General features: G+C 34.3%; 1 protein-coding gene across 1 annotated transcript in view; it reads left to right on the top strand.

Annotated features, from left to right (window-relative positions):
• Nucleotides 1–3,723: 3,723 nt before the first annotated feature.
• Nucleotides 3,724–23,613, top strand: part of LOC145241970 (nonsense-mediated mRNA decay factor SMG8-like) — a 123,087-nt gene continuing 103,197 nt past the window's right edge. The window contains exons 1-4 of the mRNA XM_080104838.1: nucleotides 3,724–3,831; nucleotides 10,816–10,936; nucleotides 13,391–13,426; nucleotides 18,849–18,971. Of these exons, the coding sequence (XP_079960964.1) occupies nucleotides 3,788–3,831; nucleotides 10,816–10,936; nucleotides 13,391–13,426; nucleotides 18,849–18,971 (324 nt within the window). The 5' untranslated portion in view covers nucleotides 3,724–3,787. The remainder of the gene's footprint in view (nucleotides 3,832–10,815; nucleotides 10,937–13,390; nucleotides 13,427–18,848; nucleotides 18,972–23,613) is intronic.

Raw genomic sequence — 23,613 nt, 5'->3', positions numbered from 1 at the left:
AAATAAATTTGAAAAAAATAATTTTTTCATATTTTTTCTCATGGGGGTTCAGTTTCCAATTATAACGTTGTACTAAATTGAACACGAACTTTGCGACCACGATGAAACAAAAATAGCAACTCTCTCTGATGTGACCGGAAGGTAGGAGTTAGAAGGGAAGGGTTTAAAAAAAAAAAAGGAAGATTTCTTTAGCCCTCTCCCCTACCATCTATGTATTGTGAGAAATTAATCTCACAAACTTAATACTTCCTGGCAGAGGCATAAAATAATTCCACAATTACAAAACCATACCTTTAACCTCAAATTTTATTCAGTTATAACATCAAAGAAAGGTTATTGGTCCGGGTACAGGCCTTACAAAACGGTGGATCAGTTTTACCTCCCTTTTATTGGAGTGGTAGTGTGATTTTCCTTCGAAAAGGTCCATGATAATTCATGGTTTTCTCAGCTAGAGTTCTGGTGCCTTTAATTAGGCATAAATCGAGTCCCTTGGTACCCTAATTGAATTGAGAAAAGTTCAAATATTTAGGTGATATAAACAAGATAAAAATGTTCAAATGATGCCATCCTCTAATTGGGATATCTTCGGCACAATATAAAGGTGTCTCTGCTTGTAGCAATTTCAAGTCCTTTTTCACCAAACATTTAGGTGATATAAATATGAAGAAATTGTTGCGGCTCCATTCTCGATAAGGTATGGTGATTACCATAGATTTTAACGACGTTTGAAAAAGGGTCACCATTTCAGTCGGTCCCCCTTTTGGGGCACCTCTGAAATTAGAGAGAGAACAAGAGTGCAAAAAAGAAAGCTTGTGGAAAAGAAAACATCGATTATAATTAAGTGCGACAAGACTTTAGGCTTGATGATGTTTTATGAAAGTTTCCAAGATATAGCGTACAAAGAGGATGGTACATTTCTTTGATAAAAGTCTTTACCCAGGGAAACTGGTCCATCGCATGTTGATGCTTCTATCGTTCCCGCATGTCTGAGACAGATTTCTTCTTTGTATCTCCCTCCAGGACAGTCCTCTATTCTGATTGACTGAAACCTCTGGTGACATTGAGAGAAGAAAGGAAGGGAAAAGTAGAAGAGTAGGGAGAAAGAGAGAAATAAGGGAAGCATACCATAGCAGCATCATAGTAGTAGTTCATTACAAAGGCATTCTTCTCGGAGCCGACTTTTGGTAAGTCATGCTCTTGCCGGAGATTTTCGTAGACTGAAAAACAAAATGGATGTTTACAAAAAAGGCGCCAAGTAATTATCTTGGCCCATACAAATTAACCAATCACATGCTGTCTACAAGAAATATGTGTAGGTTGCTTAAAACATGAAAATGACATTGTAACTGGAATTTCTCACAGTATCTACCCTCGTTCTCTCTCTCTCTCTCTCTCTCTCTCTCTCTCTCTCTCTCTCTCTCTCTCTCTCTCTCTCTCTCTCTCAATCTTTTTTTTTTTTTTTTTTTATTACATTTTCACCCCAAACAAGGCACATTGCCACTTTGGTGTAGGGGGCTACTATCAGGGGAAACATCTTCTGGGGTACTATGTAGGGATTTGGGCAGCGAGATGTTGGTTCACGTTGCACTTGAACTTATGCATGTCAGTACAGTTGGGGAAGCAGTGGCCTGGAATGGAATTCCAAAGTCTAGCAGTTCTGGGGAAGAAACTACTGGAGTAGAAAGATCTTTTACATCTAGGGATCTCTACAGTGTGGGGGTGGGATTTTGCAGCTTGTCGGGTCTGCCGAGGGTGTTTACGTCGTGGGGGCACAAGTGTCTGCAGTTCATCAGAGCATTCACCATTATAATACTTGTAGAACAGGCAGAGGGATGCAACGTTTCGACGATGGGACAGAGGCTGAAGTTTAGATGCCAGTTTAGGGCCTATCAGATTTGCGACTCTCTTTTGAACCCTGTCAAGGAGCGAGAGACTAGTAGCCGATGCACCAGCCCAAATATGACAGAAATACTCCATACATGGGCGAATAGTGGCCTTGTAGAGGTACAGGATACTTTCGGGTGTTAGGAGTTTTCTAGCACGGTAGAGAGAGCCCACCTTCCTCGCAGCGGCCCTGGCAATGCTCTCGATGTAATTGTTCCAGCTCATGTTTCCTGTGAACGTTAGGCCAAGGAGCTTGAGAGACGTACTCTCAGATAAAGAGTCGTAGGCCATTGCTATAGGTGGTAGAGAAGGTTTCTTGTAATTATTGAATGAAACCAGTTTTGTCTTGGCGGCATTGAATGTGACCATCCATTTTTGTCCCCATTCCACTACTGATTGGAGGTCATCCTCTAGTGTTTCTGCCATTACTTTAGATATATGTTCATTTGTTTTCCTGTCGTGCCTGCTATAGAGTGTGGTGTCATCAGCATATATACCCATCTCAGAGGCAATTTTGTCGGGGAGGTCATTTATGAATATCAGGAACAGCAGAAGTCCAAGGATAGATCCCTGGGGCACTCCCGCATTTATATCATATTGTTTAGATGTACGACCGTCGAGGACAACCTGGATTTTTCTCTTATCTAAGAAGGATTTAATTATGTTAAGTATTCTACCAGTGATACCATATGATCTAATCTTCCTGAGGAGACCCTCATGCCATACCCTGTCAAAAGCCTTAGATATATCTAGAGCTACCGCTCTGCCCTCTCCTGCTTTGTCCAGTGAATGGTATATGCGTTCAGAGATTACAGTTAGGATGTCTGCCGTGGAACAGGCTTGTTTAAATCCATATTGTTGGTCGGTCAGAAGTTTAGCATCTGTAAGGTGCTGGACTAGAGCATGGTTAATTAAGGTCTCAAATATTTTGGCAAAAAGTGGGAGGAGGCTAATAGGGCGATAATTTAATGGGTCAGTTCTTTCGCCAGAATTCTTGAATACTGGTACCACAGAAGCAGTTTTCCAACAGCCCGGAAAGCAAGATTCATTAAGGCATTTGTTGTAGAGTTTGGAGAGAACTGGAGCTACTTCGGCTGAGCACTTTTTTAATAGCACAGCTGGGATGAGGTCGGGTCCACATGCTTTTGAAGTGTCAAGGTTTTTTATGATAGCATGCACCTGAGCAGGGGTGATTATTAGATCGTCAAGCGTGGCGTCTGTCCGCATAGGAAATTGAGGTAGGGGGTGGTTTAGAGGGTTCCAGTGTGGAGTTGGAGGCAAACCGACTGGCAAGCATGTTAGCCTTCTCGGTTGCTGAGCAAAGAACCTCGTGATTGTTGGTTAGTGGGGGAATTGTTGATTGCCCATTATTTACTACACTGTTGTAGATTTTCCAGAAGTCACGAGTTCCTAGTTTTTGTGCTTCGATGCGTTTTTTAGTGATTTCCGTAAATCTATCTATCTATTTAAATCTATCTATCTATCTATTTAAATCTATCTATCTATCTATTTATCTATCCATCTCATCTATGTGTGCATTTTATCTATCTATTCATCGTAGTTACAAAGTTAGTGGTCAATCTTGTACAATGTTATAATTGAAAACTGAACCCTCACGTGAAAAGTTATAATCCGATGAAAAAAAAAAAAAATAAATAGTGGGGGGAAGCAAGATTCTTCAAGTCTGCCCTCCATTGCTTTTTTTTTTTTTTTTTTTTTTTTTTGCATTTCAATAAAAAAAAGTCGATTAACAGTAGATATGAAAATATAATGTGTAAGTTCCGTAGAGACGAAACACACACACACACGCGCGCGAGAAGTTGTGATACAATTAAAAAAAAAAAAAGAGCATTTGTCATTAGAGTTATCTCCCTTCAATGTCTCCGTTCACCAACAGAACAAAATGTCGTTAAAATTTACGGAACCGTTTCCACCTTTTGATTTATCGTAAGTTGTCTTTTGTTTCAAACCGTTTTCTACAAATTATGATATTTTATGACACAGAAATAATTCATCATTTCAATTCTAACTTAAACCATTTTTTGTTTTTAGTTTTCATCAAGATAGAAACGTTGTCTTAAGCGTTTTTAGTCGAATTCTACTGAAAATATGGCCAGTTCAGTTTTAGTTTCTTTTTTTTACTTTAGTGTAAATAAATAAATTACTTTTAATATTTTTTAAAAAGATTTGTTTATTTTAGTCATTTTAGATTGTTAAATTATCTTATTTTTTTTGTTGGTCTTAATTGATTTTACTAAATTCACGTGTGCATTTGTCTTGTCGCGTCGATGTAACTTTCAAATTATTATTTTTACAATTAATTCGAATTTTGGTATTTTTTAAAAAATTTTATTATAAAAAATTTAACATCGAAAATCAAATTTCATTTAAATTTAGAACAAATGAAAATATTAACTAAATCGTTTTTTTTTCTTTTAATAAACTCTAGTTTTAATTAATTTGCCCTGAATTATTAAAGTACATAATTTAAAACCTTTGTTTATTGGTACTTACGTAGAATACGGATCGTGCTGAAATAATAGCGTTATTATTTAAAACCAATTCTTAACATAGGCATGGTGGGGGAAATGTTATCTATTCTGTACTTTCACCTAACAAGTTAATAAAGAAAAGGGTACTTCTGCACTTATGTTACTGTGCTATTTTTTTTTTAATAAAATTTTAAGGTAAATTCAAGTTTTACGATATCGTTTATTACATTTTTAGGTGAAAGTACAGAATAACACCCTCCCCTCCCCATGTTAAGAATGGCTTCCTAAATGTTATTTCAGCACGTGCATAAAAACCATAACGTTATTTTTAGAAAGCCGTTCTTAACATGGGGAGGGGAAGTTTCGTAACTATTCTATACTTTCACGTAACAATTGAATAAAAAAAAGATATCGTAAAACTTCTTGCATTTAACTGGAAAATACTATTTTTAAAAAAATAGCACAGTAAAGTAAGCACCACCAATTTTATTAAATATTTGGTTTTTATTTCTAATAAAACAGAAATATACCCAATAAGTATCACGGTGGCACTTATTGTATGGATTTCTATCAGTATATCTTTCGAGTTTTGAGCTATTACTGAGACTCTGGAGACGGCATGGTTTTGTTGTTTAACTTACCAACTCCGTACTACTTGTTTTCGAACCGATTAAAATCTGTAAAATAAGTTAAAACACACAGCTCTTATCGAGGTGGGTAGAAGAGTAACTATGTTGTCTTCGAAAACATGTATATTTGAATTGTGAACATTTTTTTTTTTTTCGTTGGTTGGTTTCTCTGCTAAATCCCCGAAAAATAAAGTAATTTAGCTGATATATTTAAAGTTTAATTTGTTATGTTGTTAAGATTCGTTCTTTTCTTTATACACTTCTTAAAAGAAATATTTCTTTGGAAAACTTAATTTAAATACTATACATTTTGATATGAATTTAAAAAAATAAAACAAAAAAGAAAGTTGACTGTAATAAAACGAAGGGAAATATAAATTTCGAGTTATTTCCCTTGATTCGTGCACGTGTTCTAATTGGATTTCAAGCTTCGCTTTAGAAATTTAGAGCTCGACCCTTGGAACGATCCTCCCAAACATTACCCTCTCATAAAGAAGAGAAAGAGTTAGCGGTTGTAGTTTAAAGTGCGCCTACTGGAGAGATTCGTAGGGAGGGTAGCTGCATCCCTCCCCACCCCCAGCTACAACTAACTTTGGTTAGGAGTCAAGTGTAGTATCTATTCTAATGCTACATTTTTGTCTTTCTTTCTGATAGATTCATAAGAGTAGTAGTTGAGGGGCAAAAATCAGAAGCTCACAGTATTAATGTTGGAGTCCCTCAGGGGTCCATCCTGGGCCCGACTCTTTTCCTGATCTACATTAATGATCTTCCAAATCACATCCTTACATCATTTGTAGACATTTATGCTGACGACACTACCATTTATGTTAGCACATCTAAGACAGTAAACGACCAAGTTCTCTCCAATTCTCTCTCCTCTGATCTTGAGCACGTAGTACAATGGGGAAAGGAGTGGCTGGTTACTTTTAATGCATCTAAAACCAAGCTTCTCTCTTTACATCATCAACATTCTAATCCACATCTGGCATCAATTGAAATGAATGGCTCTCGTCTTCAGGAGGCCTCAAGTTTTGACAAGCTTTTGGGCTTGACCATTACTCCTGATCTTAAATGGAACATGTACATCAAATCTGTTGCCAAGGCCGCTGGAAAAATGGTGGGATCTTTCTATCGATCCGGTAAATATCTCACTGCTGATGCTATTCTCTATCTATATAAGAGCCAGGTACGTCCAAGGATGGAATACTGTTGCCACATCTGGGCAGGAGCTGCTAGAAAGGACTTGTCCTGCCTTGATAGAGTTCAAAATAGACTTCGTACCCTCGTAGGAGATGTCCTTTTTTCTTCCTTGCAACCTCTATCTCACAGAAGAGATGTTGCGAGTTTGTCTCTGATGTATCGTTATTTTCATGGAAAGTGTTCGACTGAGCTTCAATCTATGGTTCCCCCTCGCCAAACTTTCACAAGAAACACTCGTCCAGCTGTACACACTATCAATAATTCTCCCCACTCTTTATCTGTGCCTAAACCTAAACGTAGATTCCATGAACAAAGCTTCTTTCTTAGAACTGCACGCCTGTGGAATGGTCTTCTGTTTTCCTGCTTTCCGGCTGACTACAATATGGTTGTGTTCAAGTCTAACGTAAATAAGTTCTTGATGAGCCGTTCTATATAAGTTATCAAATTTACCAAATTTTCATTACTAATGATTACTATGTTGTCCAATTTCTACTGTACACTCCTTAACCCTTATCCTTGAGTGGCCTCTTGGCCTTGATAAGTGGTGATGCCTATGTGTAAAAAAAAAAAAAAAAAAAAAGGAGAAATCCTGGCGTTTTTGCAAATTGTTTTAATTTTAGGAGAATTTCGTTTGTGGCAAAGGAAGAGTAATAAATTGCTCCCCCCACTCTCCATGTTAAGAATGGCTTTCTAAATTTGCCCGTGGTCTTAATCTATTGAAGTGGCAAAGTAAAAAAAAAAAATAGAGTAAACTTGAAGCTTTATTTAACTAAGAATATCGCGGGGATTTTATGCGCACTGACAATAATTAAAAAGGAGGAAGAGTTCGGAATATTACTCAAGGGAAGTAATTCATTTTCAGAGTGCAAATAGATAAAGAGTTTTTTTGTTTTTTTTCTCAGCACATTCTCCGCTACACGGGAAAATCCGAGGCCATATGACTGTTGTGGAGAAAAAAAGAGTTAAACGGAATTTCAGGATTCTGTGTAAACTGAAAAAAAAAATGGAAAGCTGGTAATTTTTGCAGTTAAATATTTTGAATTCTTATAGCGTATCGAAGATCTACCACATCAGTATCCTCCGAAGAGTCTCTTTGACAATCGTCCGGGGGGGGGGTGAAGAAGTGTAAGTACTAAGTTATCATTGATGGAGTTCTCAAGAGCACTAGGTAGAGGATCAGAAGTGTTGAACTGCAAAGGTGTATTTTGTAGCTGTTGTTCTTTGGCTCAGGATCACTTTCTGCCTCCAAACTGCTCGATCTATCACCTAATGGAGATATATGGCATAGGGACACAGTCGTTTTTCATTAATTATTGAAACATACATGAGCATAGTTAGGATTGACATCAAGTACGGCAAGTCTCGACTAGGGGCTCATATTTGCTTCCGCATACATGTTGTTTTACCATGTCCTCGATTCGAGGAAGAGGATAAACATCAAGGATATTGAATCTGTTAATTATTTGGGAATAATCCACTAGTCTCTTCCTGTGATTCTCAAGAGATACTACAAGCGTTTGAGATTGAAATGGTTCTATAATACCTTCCTTTTGCATATCAAATTTTTCAGACTGAATAAATTTTGCATCTGGTGGGGTATGTCTCCTGGATGTACTAAACATATATTTGTATATACTTGAAAGCGGATGCTTTCATAAAGTACAAATGATAATTGTAAAAAGGTGTGCAGGTGTATTTGAAAGCATAAAATATTCATGAATTTTAGCTGCAGCTCGATACTCCTTGAATGCTCTGAAGACCGAGATGTGAGCTGGAAAATTGTGATGGAGATATGGACGCTGTGACTAGCAGGAGTTAGGTCTTCTGACTATCTGCACAGTGAAATTTGTCAAAGTTGAAACAACAAAAGGTGTCGCAAATTCTGGGGTAAAAAAACACAATTGCCAAGAAACTCCTGAACGCAATCAAATACTGAATCAAGGTAGGGTTACTCCGATTCTTCCCAAGACAAGTTGCACAAGTGGAACGTAATGTTATAAAATAATTCCCAATAACGAAAATGATGAGGAAGTTAGATAGGTTGGTGACAGTAGAGGAGCCAGCGAATCTATTGAACTCCCGAGACATGATAGTATGCTAACAGTTGTTAATTCCTGGGTGCACGGATAGTGATGAGCTGAAAAGATAAACAGATGGAGCCACAGTTGGAGACGAGCTCAGAATGACAGACGAAAAAACTGGACATCTGGGACTTCGGATCAAAAGTAAAAAAAAGAAGACAAGCAGATTTGACTGCGAAGGGTTAGTTCAGTCGGAGTAGTTCGAGAAGATAAAGCAGATCAGTTTGGGGAGTGAGACAAGTTTGAAGGGGTTGTATGACAGTTAATCTTAGTTGAGTTTCACTACTTATGCAGTATAAGAAAAATACTATTATTAAAATCGGCGTTTACAGAAAATGACAGAAGGTGTTGAAACGCTGAGTGTCTCAACCTTAAAACAAAAAAAATCATAAAACATTTGTTATCAATTTATTATAAACAAATCTAAATATTTCTTAATATCAAGCAAGAACAGTTGCATGGAGAGAACCTTGAGATAGTTAATATTTTTTGCTATCTTGCTGATGTGTCTGGTGAGAGAATTGGTAGTTGTGATGTTACAACTGCCAGAATTCATTCTGCATGGAAGAAATTTAGAGAGCTCCCACGAATGCTCACTTGCAGAGGCATCTCGTTACACAATAGAGGCTATGTTTACAATACCTGTGTTAGAAACGTTTTCCTGTATGCCAGTGAGATTTGACCTGTTACAGTTGAAGGCATTCCTAGACTAACTTGCAGCAATCAAACAATGATGTGATGGATATATGCTCCTCAAAGTTTGCTGATAGAACTCCTTTTAATGAGCTGAGATTCAGGCTAGATCTCAGTTCAGTAGATGAGATTTTATGCTGAAATAGACTGAGATGGTTTGGTCACATTCAACGCATAGTAGTCGACAAGTGGCCAAAAAGAATCGTTAACTTTGATGTTCCTGGAGTTTGTCCAAGAGATCGACCTTGTAAGAGGTGGATTGATAACATCAAGCAGGACTTGAAACATAATAGGTTAACAAAAACATTTGCAATGGATCGCATCATGTAGAGATGAATCATGAAGAATCGCATCATCAACGCTCTGATCTGCATCTGGCATCAATTGTGATGGATGGCTCTCGTCTAGGGGAGACTCCATGTTTTGATAAGCTTCTGGGATTGACCTTTACTACTGACCTGAAATGGAACACATCAAGTCAGTTGCCAAGGTCGCTGGAAAAATGGTAGGATCCTTCTACCGCTCCAGAAGATATCTCACTGCTGATGCAATTCTCTATCTATATAAAAGCCAAGTACATCCAAAGATGGAGTACTGCTGCCACATCTGGGCAGGAGCTGCTAAAAACAGCCTATCCTGCCTTGACAGAGTACAAAATAGACTTTGTGGCTTAGTGGGGGATGCCCTTTTCTCTTCCCTGCAACCTCTCTCCCACAGAAGAGATGTTGCGAGCCTATCTTTGTTTTATCACTATTACCATGGCAGGTGCTCGTCTGAGCTCCAATCTCTGGTCCCTCCTCGCCAATCTTTCACGATAAACACCCGTCTAGCTGAAGTCACTGTCAAAAATTTTCCCCACTCTTTATATGTGCCAAAACCAAAACGTAGATTCCATGAACAAAGCTTCTTTCTTAGAAGTGCATGCCTGTGGAACTCTCTTCCGTTTGCCTGTTTCCCACCTGACTACAGCTTGGATGTCTTCAAGTCCAACATAAACAAATTCCTGATGAACCGCCCCCTTAAGTAAGATACTTTATCAAATCTCCAATACTAACGATTACTACAATACTATCTCATTGATTACTGTACACGCAATAACCCTTATCTCCGAGTGGCTTGCGGACCTTGAATGATGACTACCACGTTAAAAAAAAAAAAAAAAAATATTGAGAAGCCATTTAACCAAGTTGATGACCCAATGTCCAGCCCTTGAACTCAGGGAGAAAGCAATGATAAATGTGTAGTAGTAATATTTGAACGAAATCATAAAAATATCACTAAAAAATCATAAAAATATCACTAAAAAATCATAAAAATATCACTAAAAAATCATTAAAAAAATCATTAAAAAATCACTAAAAAATCACTAAAAAATCACAAAAAAAATCATAAAAAAATCACAAAAAAAATCATAAAAAAATCATAAAAAAATCATAAAAAAATCATTAAAAAATCATTAAAAAATCATTAAAAAATCATTAAAAAAACACTAAAAAATCATTAAAAAAATCACTAAAAAATCACAAAAAAAATCATATAAGGGAAAAAAAATTTCTCCAAAAAATTAAATATTTATGCATCAAACTTACAATGATTTTTTTTTTTTCTTGATGTAAACTTTTTAAAAGTTGCATACAAATTGTACTATATAGTTATCCAAGGGTATATTTTTTATTTCTCGATTGATTTTTAATTGAATTCAGGTTCATACAGAATTCAAGTTCATTTAAACCAAAAATCATGTATATTTTTGAAAACTAGCGGAATATGTGTCTCTCTTTCATTTGTATAGAATATGTAATCTAAACTTTATCTTCCTCTTTCACATTCTTTTAGAAAACTTGCCAAAAAGACATCCAAAGTTTGCGTTGTTGCTATCATCGGCAAAGGGAGGTACAGCGCTTTCACATCCAAAGCCACGTTACTTAATCCAACCATCGGAAAAAATGTTTTTAAGGTAAGTCCATTTTTATATCTGATGTTTTGTCACCTGGTCTAGTTTAAAAAAATCTCTTCTAGAAGAAGTATAGGGCTGCAGTTTCTATTGCACAAAGTAATAATAGAGTGGGGTCTTGGGTATGACCTTAAAAACCATTCAGTGATGGAGCCTTCATTTGGGGGCTGTGGAGAATGTGGAGTTGCTCCTTAGTTACTATTGCTTTCAGGTCCACTTTGACCCAAAGTCGTAATACCTGTTATGGCATCTGGTACTACTATATCAGGCTGTCTGAAGATACTGGCTTGCTGACCAAAAACTGCGCCAAACATTGGCATTATTGTTTTTTTTATTCAAAAGCAAAAACAATTTCCTTTTACAAAATAAGCCAAACACCATGAATAAATATTTGAAGATATAAAGAACTTGAAGCAAAGAAACTTTTTTTTCAAAATTACTGGATTCTGCATTAAATTACCGAAAAAGGGTTGCTTTGAATGCCAAATTACCAAATTCAAGAATCACTATTATTTTGATGCTTGGTATTTTTTGCTAATTTTGCAGACAAAAAAATCGGAAGGTCTCTCATTTAAATATATAGCATTTTAATATACAGCATAGCCGGAAAACTTATTTTGAATCATCAGTTCAGCATTTTTTTTCAGAAATTTGGAGATAAAGATTCAGAATTTATATTATTCTGATTACTGTTCTCATCGTTTTACAGGGAGCTGTGGCGTAATGGATAAAAGTGCTAAATAATAATCAGTTCTAAGTGACAGTCTTATAGGCATTGAAGGTTCAATTCTCAGTACAGATACTATGAATATAATTAGGAATTATTTAAGACTTCTGCCTCGTCATGGCTGACAGAATGAGAGCAATCGATCCCAGTGAATTAAATAATAGGTAATGTGTTCAGTAGGAAGTTCTGAAGAAGGTTGGAGGTTACATCGGCTGAAACGTTTTGATGATAATATCCAAGATGAGGTGAGTAGTCTGAATAATTTAAATTAGTTTAAACGGTTTACGAAATGCCACGTGATTTTACAGGTGGCCATTTTGTATGCCTGTCATCATGGCCACTTGGAAAAGGAAACTGATATTAGAAGCTTCTAGGAAGATATGACGTATTATGGCTGGGCAACATCAGATGTCCCGAGTAGAGAGATGAGTAACTGATATTTGAACTGGTGACAATGTTATGGAAATAACGTGTTTTGAAATCGGACTGGAATTTCATGTAGAAATATTTAAGCCAGAAATAACAAAGTGTTTTGATAATGGAAGAATGTTTTGAAATCGGACTGGAATTTCATGTAGAAATATTTAAGCCAGAAATAACAAAGTGTTTTGATAATGGAAGAATGTTTTGAAATCGGACTGGAATTTCATGTAGAAATATTTAAGCCAGAAATAACAAAGTGTCTTGATAATGGAAGAATGTTTTGAAATCGGACTGGAATTTCATGTAGAAATATTTAAGCCAGAAATAACAAAGTGTCTTGATAATGGAAGAATGTTTTGAAATCGGACTGGAATTTCATGTAGAAATATTTAAGCCAGAAATAACAAAGTGTCTTGATAATGGAAGAATGTTTTGAAATCGGACTGGAATTTCATGTAGAAATATTTAAGCCAGAAATAACAAAGTGTCTTGATAATGGAAGAATGTTTTGAAATCGGACTGGAATTTCATGTAGAAATATTTAAGCCAGAAATAACAAAGTGTTTTGATAATGGAAGAATGTTTGGCAGCAACAAAGATATGTGATAAAAAACAGGGCAGATACATGACGTAACGTTAGAAAGTTAGTAGAGTCTGTAACAGACAGTCGAGAGAGACGATCGACAGTCAGGATGGCACCTAGCAGCGGCAAGATCAATAATTAAGATGTAGAGAGGACTGTCTCAGATTCAACCTTTCCAAAATGGGAACAACATTTTGGAATAAAGGTTGCCGAAAAGAAACCCGAGGTCTGTTGCTCGTAGTAAAATTTTCGTAACTTTCGGTCCAACAAGATCAAAGTTGGGCCAAGTGTGTTCCCTGATTGGCCAAATGTTATAACCCAATAGATTAGTATTCATCCTTTTTGTTGAAGGTATGTCTTCCTTTTGTCTGGCAAGAGACAAAGATGTTTATTCTGTTCCTTATTTTGTCAATAAGTTGTTTTGTGACATTTTGAAAACTAGGTGATCACACATAAATATATGGATGAAAGACTGATACACATTACATAAGACACGCCTTACATACATGTGTATATATGTACACAATATATACACACTCACACGGGATTACAACAGAAGCAATCAGGTCATAAATGTTTAATCGTTAATACATTACTATCCTAAGACATTACGTAGAAGCGTATATGATGTACATGTAAAAGTTCTATGGTTTTTTTTTTATCGCAGATTAATATTTATTTGATATTTAACATTTCGTCTATTTATTTATTTGTTTTTTTGCAGGGTTTGGAAGATTTTTGCACAGAAGATATTTCAGAGGTAAAAATCATAATTTTGTCTCTTCAAAGATACTTATCTCTTTATATATGATTACTAGCAAGCTGCCCGGTGTTGCCCGGCTGTAAAATAAGTGTTAATATATTTTAATTGATGCAAATTTCATATTCATTATTATTAGAACCAATCCTCTATTGATTATTATATTGTATCCAATATATAGTAGTGTCTCCCGCACTGGCGTAACCTGGTCATAAAATGTGTTTAAATATATTTTAATTTATACAGATTTCATATTGTTATAGGGCTAATCCACTATTGTTTATTATATTGCACTCAATATATAGTAATCCCCCCCCCCTCTTGTTTAGCGTGGTTATAAAATATGTTTAAATATATTATTTTAATTCATACAGATTTCATATTTTTATAGAACACATTCTCTATTGATTATTATGTTCTACTCAATAAATTTTAATGATTTCGAAAGTTAAAAAAAAGGACTTAGGTGCCATCAGCTAGAATCAAAACCAAAACATTTAATGATTCAGTTTTAGTCATTACCATTTGAGTTGTTGACAAATAGATAAGAAAACGTTAAAAATTAAGCAACTTTAACTTATAAATGTATATTTGCACATGCATAAACATAACAGATTTAGTCAACTTACTCCTGCAAGACCTTAAATCATATCCAGTGGTGAGGCCCCAGTTTGCGGGCTTTGGGGAGTGTTGAGCCACCCTTTAATTGGCATTGCTCCCAGGTCCACTCTGACCCAGAGTGGTAGTACCTGTTAGGGTCCCAACTATGGGTTAAATAGAAACCGACTTGAAAACAACAAATATATTCTATTAAAAAATTTTTCTTCAAAATCTTTGGATTCGGCATTAAATAACCTGAAAAGGGTTGATATGCCGTAAAACAAAAACAACCAACCAACCAACTACTCTTGCAAAATTCAATATTTCTTTCAATTTCGACCCCTTAGCAGCTATTTTACTGACCAAAAACCAAATCAAATTTGTTCCACATGTCCAAATCTACTATATAACAAGTCTCAAGTCTGTAAACCAAAAATTGACAGTAGTTTGGTAGGGACCATTTCGCACACACAGACAAAGTCTGTGATATATTTCTCAACTTTGTGGGAGTTTGTTCCATATGGACTTGAAAACGGCTGGGTCAATTTTATGAAATTTCACATGAAAGTACTCATGTATCTGGCAGTGTTCTTAGATAGGTTTTGTATCAGAATGTCTTCAATGAGCATCGATAATTGAAATAATTCGATGCAAGAAGGAACAGACGATTTTTTACCAAAGTTAACACCTTACACAGCCTAATGTCACAAGTTCATTTGAGAAGTCTAATTTTATTTCACTGATTTCGATGACAATAAAAATATGGGAGTATGAAACATTCAATTCCGGGCAATGTCAGGTACCCCTGCAAGTATCGATACTCTATAAATTTGGAGTTTTTTGTGTATTGCTATTCATATTAAAAAAAACAAAACTTTTTTCTATTTATTTAAAAAGAAAATACAACTTTGTTATACATGGGTCGATGAATTGCATTCATCTGCAAAAGATTTAGCTAATTTGCATATTTTTTTAAACGTTCATTTCAATTAATTCTCTATTAGGTTTTTTTTTCGGTTTTCTTATGGGATGATCGTCTTTAGTTAATTATTATGTGTAATTATATTTATGAAGATATTCTACATGATTTATACTTGCTTGTTTATAGTAAACACAAAACTCCATATATATTTATGTATATATTTTTGTTTAAAAGATTTTTCCTACCAAACTCCTACAGTTTTTGGTCTACAGACATGAAACTTCATATATTAAGGTATTTGAACCCATGTGGAACTTTATATTTGGGGGTTAACCTGGGAAAATCGGTGCAAAAGCGTGAAAACAAAAATAATAGAATTTGTCAGGTGAAGCTTGAAAGCCGACATTACGAATATGCATGCATAACATAATAGCTATTAGTTCATGCTTTAATTTTTAGCCTTTTTGTTTTAATTGGTTCATGTTTTAATTTTTAGCCTTGCAGCAAATATGTCTTCATAGCTCAGTCATTAATAGCAGAGGAAAAAATAAATCGTAAGCTAAATGTTTTGTTTTCGATTCTCGGTGGTGATGCACAAGTCATTTTTTTTTTTTTTTTTTTTTTTGGACTTTTTAAATCATTACTATCTATATATTGGATCCAATATAATAAATATGAAATCAGCACGAATCAAAATATCATATTTAAGTGTATTTTACGACTGGGTAATGCTGGGCGCCCTGCTAGTATATATATATATATGAAAATTATATATATAGTAATGTGATTGATAATTTAAAAATTAAAATTAGACTTAAAAATTAAAAATCTGTTTCATAAGAAGGAACAACAACAAAGTCAATAATTTGTACGATCGTTTCGGAAACAATGTTTTTATTGTGATAGACATTAAGTCACGGACAATAATTTTGACATATAGTTTTTTTTTAAACAAAGTCTCCTCATCAGCAAAAGTATTGGGTGTTTTTTTTTATAATATGTAAAAGACACCATAAATAAACCTAGCAATTTTTAAGTAAGGCAGATGTATCTTTTAATTGTTCGCCTTTTGAAAGCCGTAATTATCGTCAAAGCATTCATTTGGATGTTGATTGTAGCTTATATATATATATGTGTGAGTGCGTATGATGCTTAAATAGAAACCAATCATCTAATAATCTGAGAATGAATAATATTTTCAAATATTAATGAATAAAGTTCGTTTTTTGAAGGAATATGCAAATTAATTTGTGAAGTTGCTCGCATATGCATGATTGAATATATTAAGAAGTTTGTTTTGATAATTTTATTTCAATAGAAAAAGTAGGCTTTTAATATAAATGTCATTGCAACAAAAAACTTGACTTTATAGATAAATTAAACACAATAAATCATTCTTTTCTTTTTAATTATGTTTTAAGTTCCGTATAGATTCCCGGGTTTGACAAGATATATCCGAAGAAAATCGGATGTTACATCGATTAAAATGTTGTGTGAATAACAACCAAAATCAGAATAAAATCAGAACCAAATCAGAATAAAAAAAAAAATGTTTTTAAAAAAAAGCAAATTTCAATCATAAAACTTTTTTTTTGGCACTTCTATATAACAAAAAAAAAATTGAATTTCAAATGAAACAAATGTTACCTATGTAATTATCAGGTCTACAATCGTAATGTATCTAAAAATTACAAAAACCGATAACGTAGAAAAAAGAAATTTATAAAAGGAAGCGAAATCCCTAAAAAAAAGATAAGTTAACAGGGGAGATAATTAAGTTCTGTTGCTTACGTCCGACATAATGAATGTAATTCAAAATGTCGGACGCATTTTAATCCTCGTCTTAAGTTTATCGAAAATTGTTTTTCATTAATAATTATTTTCCTACCTTATCGTTTTCCATAATTTTTGAATATGTTACTATTTGCGACATGACAATTACATAGATACCATTTGTTTTACTTAAAATCCAATATTTTTTTGTTATTTTAATATAGAAGCACCTTTTTTTTTTCATTTTCATAAGTTTGTGAAAATAATAAAAATAATAATGCCACTAAATACAAGATGCAACAAATAATAAACAAAGCATAACTTTAATCTCTTGATGCTGACGATTGCAAGCAAAATAAGAATTGCCAGTCTTATTTTTCCCGGATCTTCACTTTGCGAGTCAACTAATCAGCCAACACCTCATTCCAGAATTACAAACACATTTACTCGATTTAAAATGTCCTTTGGAATTTTTATCTTTTGAGATTTTTTGAAAGCTCATGTGTACCAGAACAATTTACAGAAGCCATCAATCAACAGATCTGCGGCATAACAATGGAAGAGAAATTAGCATGTAACGCCTACAAGTGCCGATTCATATGTTTTGAATGTCTTTCAAAATCTTGATTTTGTAACAAATCAACTAATTCAACAATCATTTCAATTTTTGATCCCCTAATAAAGGAGGAATTGGACCGAGTAATTTTCTCCCGTTTGTTTGTTCGCACTTTTCCCTATTACCACACTTTGGATTTTTTTAATGAAGTTTTGCACAAACATTAGTCATGGTGAAAGTAAATTTTTCACTCATGGAGGGAGACCCTGCTTGGCTTGTTTTTTCAGCTTTTAAACTTGTGTAGCCAGTGGGTATATATAATTTTTATTTTTATATATATATATAAATAAAAATAAGTTTACCAAGACAGGTAAATGGCTAAGTTTATGAAATGGAGCATCTATTATATTAAGAAGAGTAAAAAAAGTGAATAAGTAAATAATTTTATATATATATATATATATATATATATAAACATTTAAGAGAGTGTTCATAAGGCATGTAGCATTGAAAGGGACAATACCTTCTTGTCCGATTGGTTCAATTCAGCCGGTTCGTAGTTTTCCTGTTTGTGCCATCGGACCTGGAATAAAGATCTTCAACTTCTCCAAAGGAAAAGACCAACACAGAAATCATCGATAAAATAATATTTACATTTCTTTATTCCCGGTAGTCCATTTTCTTCTCAAAGTTGCAAGCACCGTTCTTATTACCATATCCAGTCTGTTGGATCCGATCTGCCTCCTGGTCAAAGAATCCAATTTGTCTTATCACCTCCAAAAACTCAACTCCTCTAACTAACGCAAGATCCACATCATCTTAAATGACCTCTGCATTAGACTGCTAGAGGTCAAACGTATTATTAAATTATTATTAATTTAATCATCCTAAAACACATTTTGTTTATGCTATTTTTCTAAACATTATCTTTCTAGTTTCTATTTATATAAACATTTCAATTATAATTTAATTTATAAACGACCAATTTATTCTAGGCTAGCAAGGTTATCTGACATTGTCCGGCATTGCTTTTGCTACATTAGAAAATCTAAAGGTTTCTTTTTTTTGTATTTACTCGTCTACTCATGAAGACAGTTTGACACCATTGTTTTTTAAATGGATTACAAGTTTTTGTATTCAAATTTGATAATCTCTGGTCCCCCATCGCCAATCTTTCACGAAAAACACCCGTCTAGCTGAAACCACTGTCAATAATTTTCTCCACTCTTTATCTGTGCCTAAATCAAAACGTCGATTCCATGAACAAAGCTTCTTTCTTAGAAGTGCACGCCTGTGGAACTCTCTTCCGTTTGCCTGTTTCCCACCTGACTACAACTTGGATGTCTTCAAGTCCAACATAAACAAATTCCTGATAAACTGCCCCCTTAAGTAAGACACTTTATCAAATCTCCAATACTAACGATTACTACGATACTATCCCATTGATTACTGTACACGCAATAACCCTTATCCTCGAGTGGCTTCCGGGCCTTGATAAGTGGTGACCTCCATGTAAAAAAAAAAAATTCATTTTGTTTTTATGGCTTTTTTTTTTTTTTTTTTTTTTTCAGGATGAAATGGAATATTATTATGATCCCTTTCAACAGGTTGTTTACATTCACTATAGTTCTCTCCTCGACACACAACGTCTTGCGAATCTCTGCCTAAAAATGGACAGTGATGTTGCTCAACAGGTAAGCAGCAATGTGTGTGTGTGTGTGTGTGGATTAAATGTGTATGTGTGTGTGGATTAAATGTGTATGTGTGTGTGTGGATTAAATGTGTATGTGTGTGTGTGGATTAAATGTGGGAAAATGAATTTAATAAATTATTATAGGTTCTTTTACACATTCCAAAAAAAAAAACAAGGTAAAAAAGCAACCACGAATAGTGTACAATCATTTCAAATCTGAAAAGAAAATATCCTCATCAACACAATAACACCAAAATAACAATCAATATGCAGCACTGAAAGGAATTAGATTCAGCATCCATTGCAATTGTCCTAGGAATATAATTAGAATTTTGAGAAACGGACTTCATATATTTGCAGACAATGGTTGGCAGGCTTTTTAGAATGTTGAACTGATATATGTCTAAAAAAACTGATATATGTCTAAAAAAACTGATATATGTCTAAAAAAAACTTGGACTATTCATAACAAAGATACTAAAATACAAAAATTAAAAAAAAATACAGTTCAAATTCCTGAAAAACCCAATTAAATTGAACAAATCGCAGACTTAGCATAAGCAAACCTTCTAGAAAATTCACAATTGAGACAAAAATTTTAAATAGTAAACATTTCCTTCATACTTTGTAAACGTCACATAATAATGTAAACACAATTTTTATTGTGAAGTGATTTTTGAAATTAAAAAAAGAAAGCAAATTATTGAAAATTATAAAAATAACAAAGTTGGTCTTTTTTTGTATATAATTTATAATTAAAATGTTTATGATTTTTATTTTTTTAAATAAAATTCTTCATTTGAACTTGTATAATACAAACATGTTTATGAAATGAGTTTTAAAAAAAAATTTTTTTTTTTTAAATCCAGCATCATAAAAAACTTGTCTAATACAGAATATATTTCCAAAATACTAATAGTTTTGTAACGGAAAAGATTGTAAAAAGTGTTTGTAATAAGAGATTGTTTCTTTAGGATAAAATTTTCCCAGAATGCCATCGAAAATACAAATGGAAGAAAAAAAAAAACATTTTTTTTCCCGATGTTTTGGCAGGCACTCTGTTTTCTGATTATGAGATTCATTTGGAGTCCTGATGAGACATGGAAATGTTAAAATGTTAATCAGACTCCTTAGAATGTTAATATAATTTTATTTATATAAAAGCTCTGCACATGTATTGAGCACTTTCGAGAAAGTATTGTTGTTTTTAGTTCATGAAACAATATACTTGAACTTAATCTTTTTTTTTTTTTTTTTTTTCATGGAAATCACTCTAGACAAGGCATGAAGCCACTTGATGTAAGAAACTAATTAGAACGAAACAAGTATTGTAAAGACAGGGCATGCCTATTAACCTTAGTCTTCAAAAAGCCAAGGTTATCAATAGGAGGAAAGCAGTCAGCAAGAAGAGTTTCACATATCTGCAGTTCTTAAAAAGAAGTTACTGGAATATGAAACCATATTACGACGAGCTATTAAAACAGTGAATTGATGGAGATCACGAGACCAAGGAGTCAAACAAGCTTTAACAAAAGAAACAGAATAGATTGGACAATTCTGATGAAAACTTATCAGTAGTATTTATAGAAAAGACTGAGACTAGCAACAAAAAGTCAGTGAGAGAGAAAGGTAGCAGTAAAGCAGAGTGGCCAATCAAATTACAGATACAGTTTTGCATCTAATCAAGAACCTTCAAATATGCGAGATTCACTAGCCCAAATATGACAATGGTATTCCATACATGGTCTAATAGTCGATTTGTGAAAAAGTATTTATCGTCGAACATCTGCTCACTTATTTTAGCAACTAATTCTTACATGGATTTAATTTTGCCAGCAAATTTGCAATGTTTATATTAATTTATCATTAAAAGTTTTTCAATATAAAAATATGAATTTAAAAAAAAAAAAATTTGTATAAAGTGTTACAGATCGAAATAATTTCCATAGTTTTATTTATTTTGATGAGACTCCCACGAAGCAGCATCTTTATGGCAACCTACCTGCCATATTTACTACCATCAGGGAGCGATGTCTACGATTTATTTGCCCGTCACTGCCAGAGAAGCAATCAAGAATTTGTGAGAAATGTATTGCTGTGCACTCCACGGCACAGACGCACGAGTATAGGATTACCTAGATCCACGTACATCCAGCAAATTGCACATGATGCGAACTGTGATCCTGAAGATCTGAGGCAGCCGATGGAGGACAAGGCAGGGAGCCTAACCAGATAGATAAATGAGAATAATAATTTTACTATCAGTCATAAATATATTTGTAAACTAGTCTAGGAGAGGATCATTACAAATTGTATATAAAAAGCATTATTAGTTGAAAAATTTCACCTAATTTAACACAATTATTAATGGTTTTTGGTTCCAAAAGTACATTGTCAAATTGAAAATGTGCTGAGAAAGTCGTGTCCAATCCTGGTGACCATTGAAATTTATAGAAAATTGTCCAAAAGGTTGATTTATTTTGTCAAATTTTCCTACACACATCTACACGGAACCTTCAATAAGTTTCCAGACTTTTTTTGTATGGCCACTTTTAATGATAATAAACACATGAAACTCCAGTTCCCTTCAAAGTAATCTCCTCCAGCTGCAATGCACTTTTTGGACCATTCCAACAACTTCTGGAATGCCCCATGGAAGTCCTCTTTTGTGAGCGTGTCAATGATCTTCACTATCCCTTTCATCACCTCAGTTGTCTCATAACGACAGACTAAAGTTTCCCTTGCGCTTAGGGAATAACTAAAAGTCACAGGGAGCAAGGTCTGGACTATAGGGAGGGTGAGGAAACTGTCTTGATGCCCATCTTGGTCAAATAGTCTGTGACAAGGATGGAGCATCCTTGGGACAAACTTCCGTTTCTCGCAAATAATTGTACGTACAGTTCCCACACTGACATCAAGCTGCACTTATTGTCTCTATAGACACACGACAGTTCTTATCCATGAAATTCTTTATTTGGCCAATCAACTCTTGTGTTCTGACTTCCTTATTCCTCACAAACCTCTCATCATCCCACACAGACTCCCTGCCTTCCTTGAATCTTTGTCACTCAAAATCTGATGCTCAATTCATGCAAGATGGTCCAAAAGCAGTCTGAAGCATTCCATACGTTTCTCTCGCATTTTTTCAAGCTTAAAACAATTTCATTGCATATCGTTCTTCTAAAATGTCCTCATGTCCAGATCGCATTTTTGGAAATTCACCAACTATGACAATAAGGCTTTGGTAAGATGTATTCCAGTTTCTGCTGGAGCTGTTTGTTTTAACCTGAAATCACAAACATTGGTCAGTCATCTCATAAGATGTACATGAATTTTCAAGAGTCTATGACAATTTTAAATGCCGGTACAAAAAAAGTCTGGAAACTTATTTAAGGCAGCTTGTACCTCTGATTCTCTTGGATAAACATTTTATTTTAAGCAAATGCATGGTGCAATATTATGTCTGCGGCCTATAGTTATTCTTTGGACATCTCTTAAAAAGCAATTGCAATTTCTTTATTTGATTTTATAAAAATAGAAGTGGCAATGTGGTGTTCAAGGTATACAAAGTTTCTCGTTGGTTTTCAGGAAATGTTGAATGTGCCTTACAGAGGTTAAATTTATTTCAATTAATATCATTTTACTTGTAACCCATTTTCTTTCAAATCAATGCAGAATACATCCTTCGACCCAACTGTCCAAATTGAATTATATATTGTAGAAATGCTGAACTTAGTCATTTTTTTTATGCCTCGTTCACTGTGCACTCCTGGGGGTGGGGCCATGCATGCTTCACTTGTTTTATTTGAAATTCAACATTTTTTCGTTATTTAAATAAAGAAGCACCCCCCAAAAAAACAATGTATTTATATATAAGTATATATGTGGACTTCTATCATGTAAGTAAAACAAAAAACGTGCCAGATGAAACCATTTCACGTGTTTTGCAAAAGGGAGAAAACAAACCCGTGTTTGAAAATTACTGGTGCCTGAGAGTATCCTATATCACTACAAAGTCATCATTCGTCCGTGCATGGTGCATTGTTGACACATCTGGGCTGGAGCATTTACCACTTGTCTCTCGCTCATAGGTTCCAAAAAGAATTTCAAATCTAATAGTTCCCACCCACACTATTAACCAAGCTCCAACCTCGTCTCATTGTCACAATGTTGCATCTTTTACAAGTATTTTTAATAGAATGTGCTCTGATGAACTCCATGCACTTGTGTCCTCTCCTCATACATACTCTGACTAAACCAACAAACAGCTAAATTCCCCCCCTTCTTTAATGTAGAGATCCCTGGATGCCAGACATACTTCTACTCTAATAGTTTCTTTCTTCGGATTTCTAGATTTTAGAATTTCTTCCATGTTTCCTGCTTTCTTGACTGTACTAACCTGCAAAAGTTTAAATGTAATGTGAACAAACATGTTACTTTACTCTCTACATCATCTCTTGTAAATATAGTCTCAAATTGTAGCCCTTTAAATCTAATTGGCAATAAGCCTTGTTTGAGGTGAAAAAGTTTTTTTAAAAAATAGATAAAAAAATAGAACTTTCTACCATCTTTCACTCTATTTTCACAATGAGACTTTCTTTCTTTTTTTATTAAGCAATTGATGTTTTTTTTATTTTCATTTT

The sequence above is a fragment of the Euprymna scolopes genome, chromosome 21, assembly GCF_053919585.1.
Source record: "Euprymna scolopes isolate OS-2025 chromosome 21, ASM5391958v1, whole genome shotgun sequence".
NCBI lineage: Eukaryota > Metazoa > Mollusca > Cephalopoda > Sepiida > Sepiolidae > Euprymna > Euprymna scolopes.
This window is presented reverse-complemented; position numbering and strand designations above follow the sequence as displayed.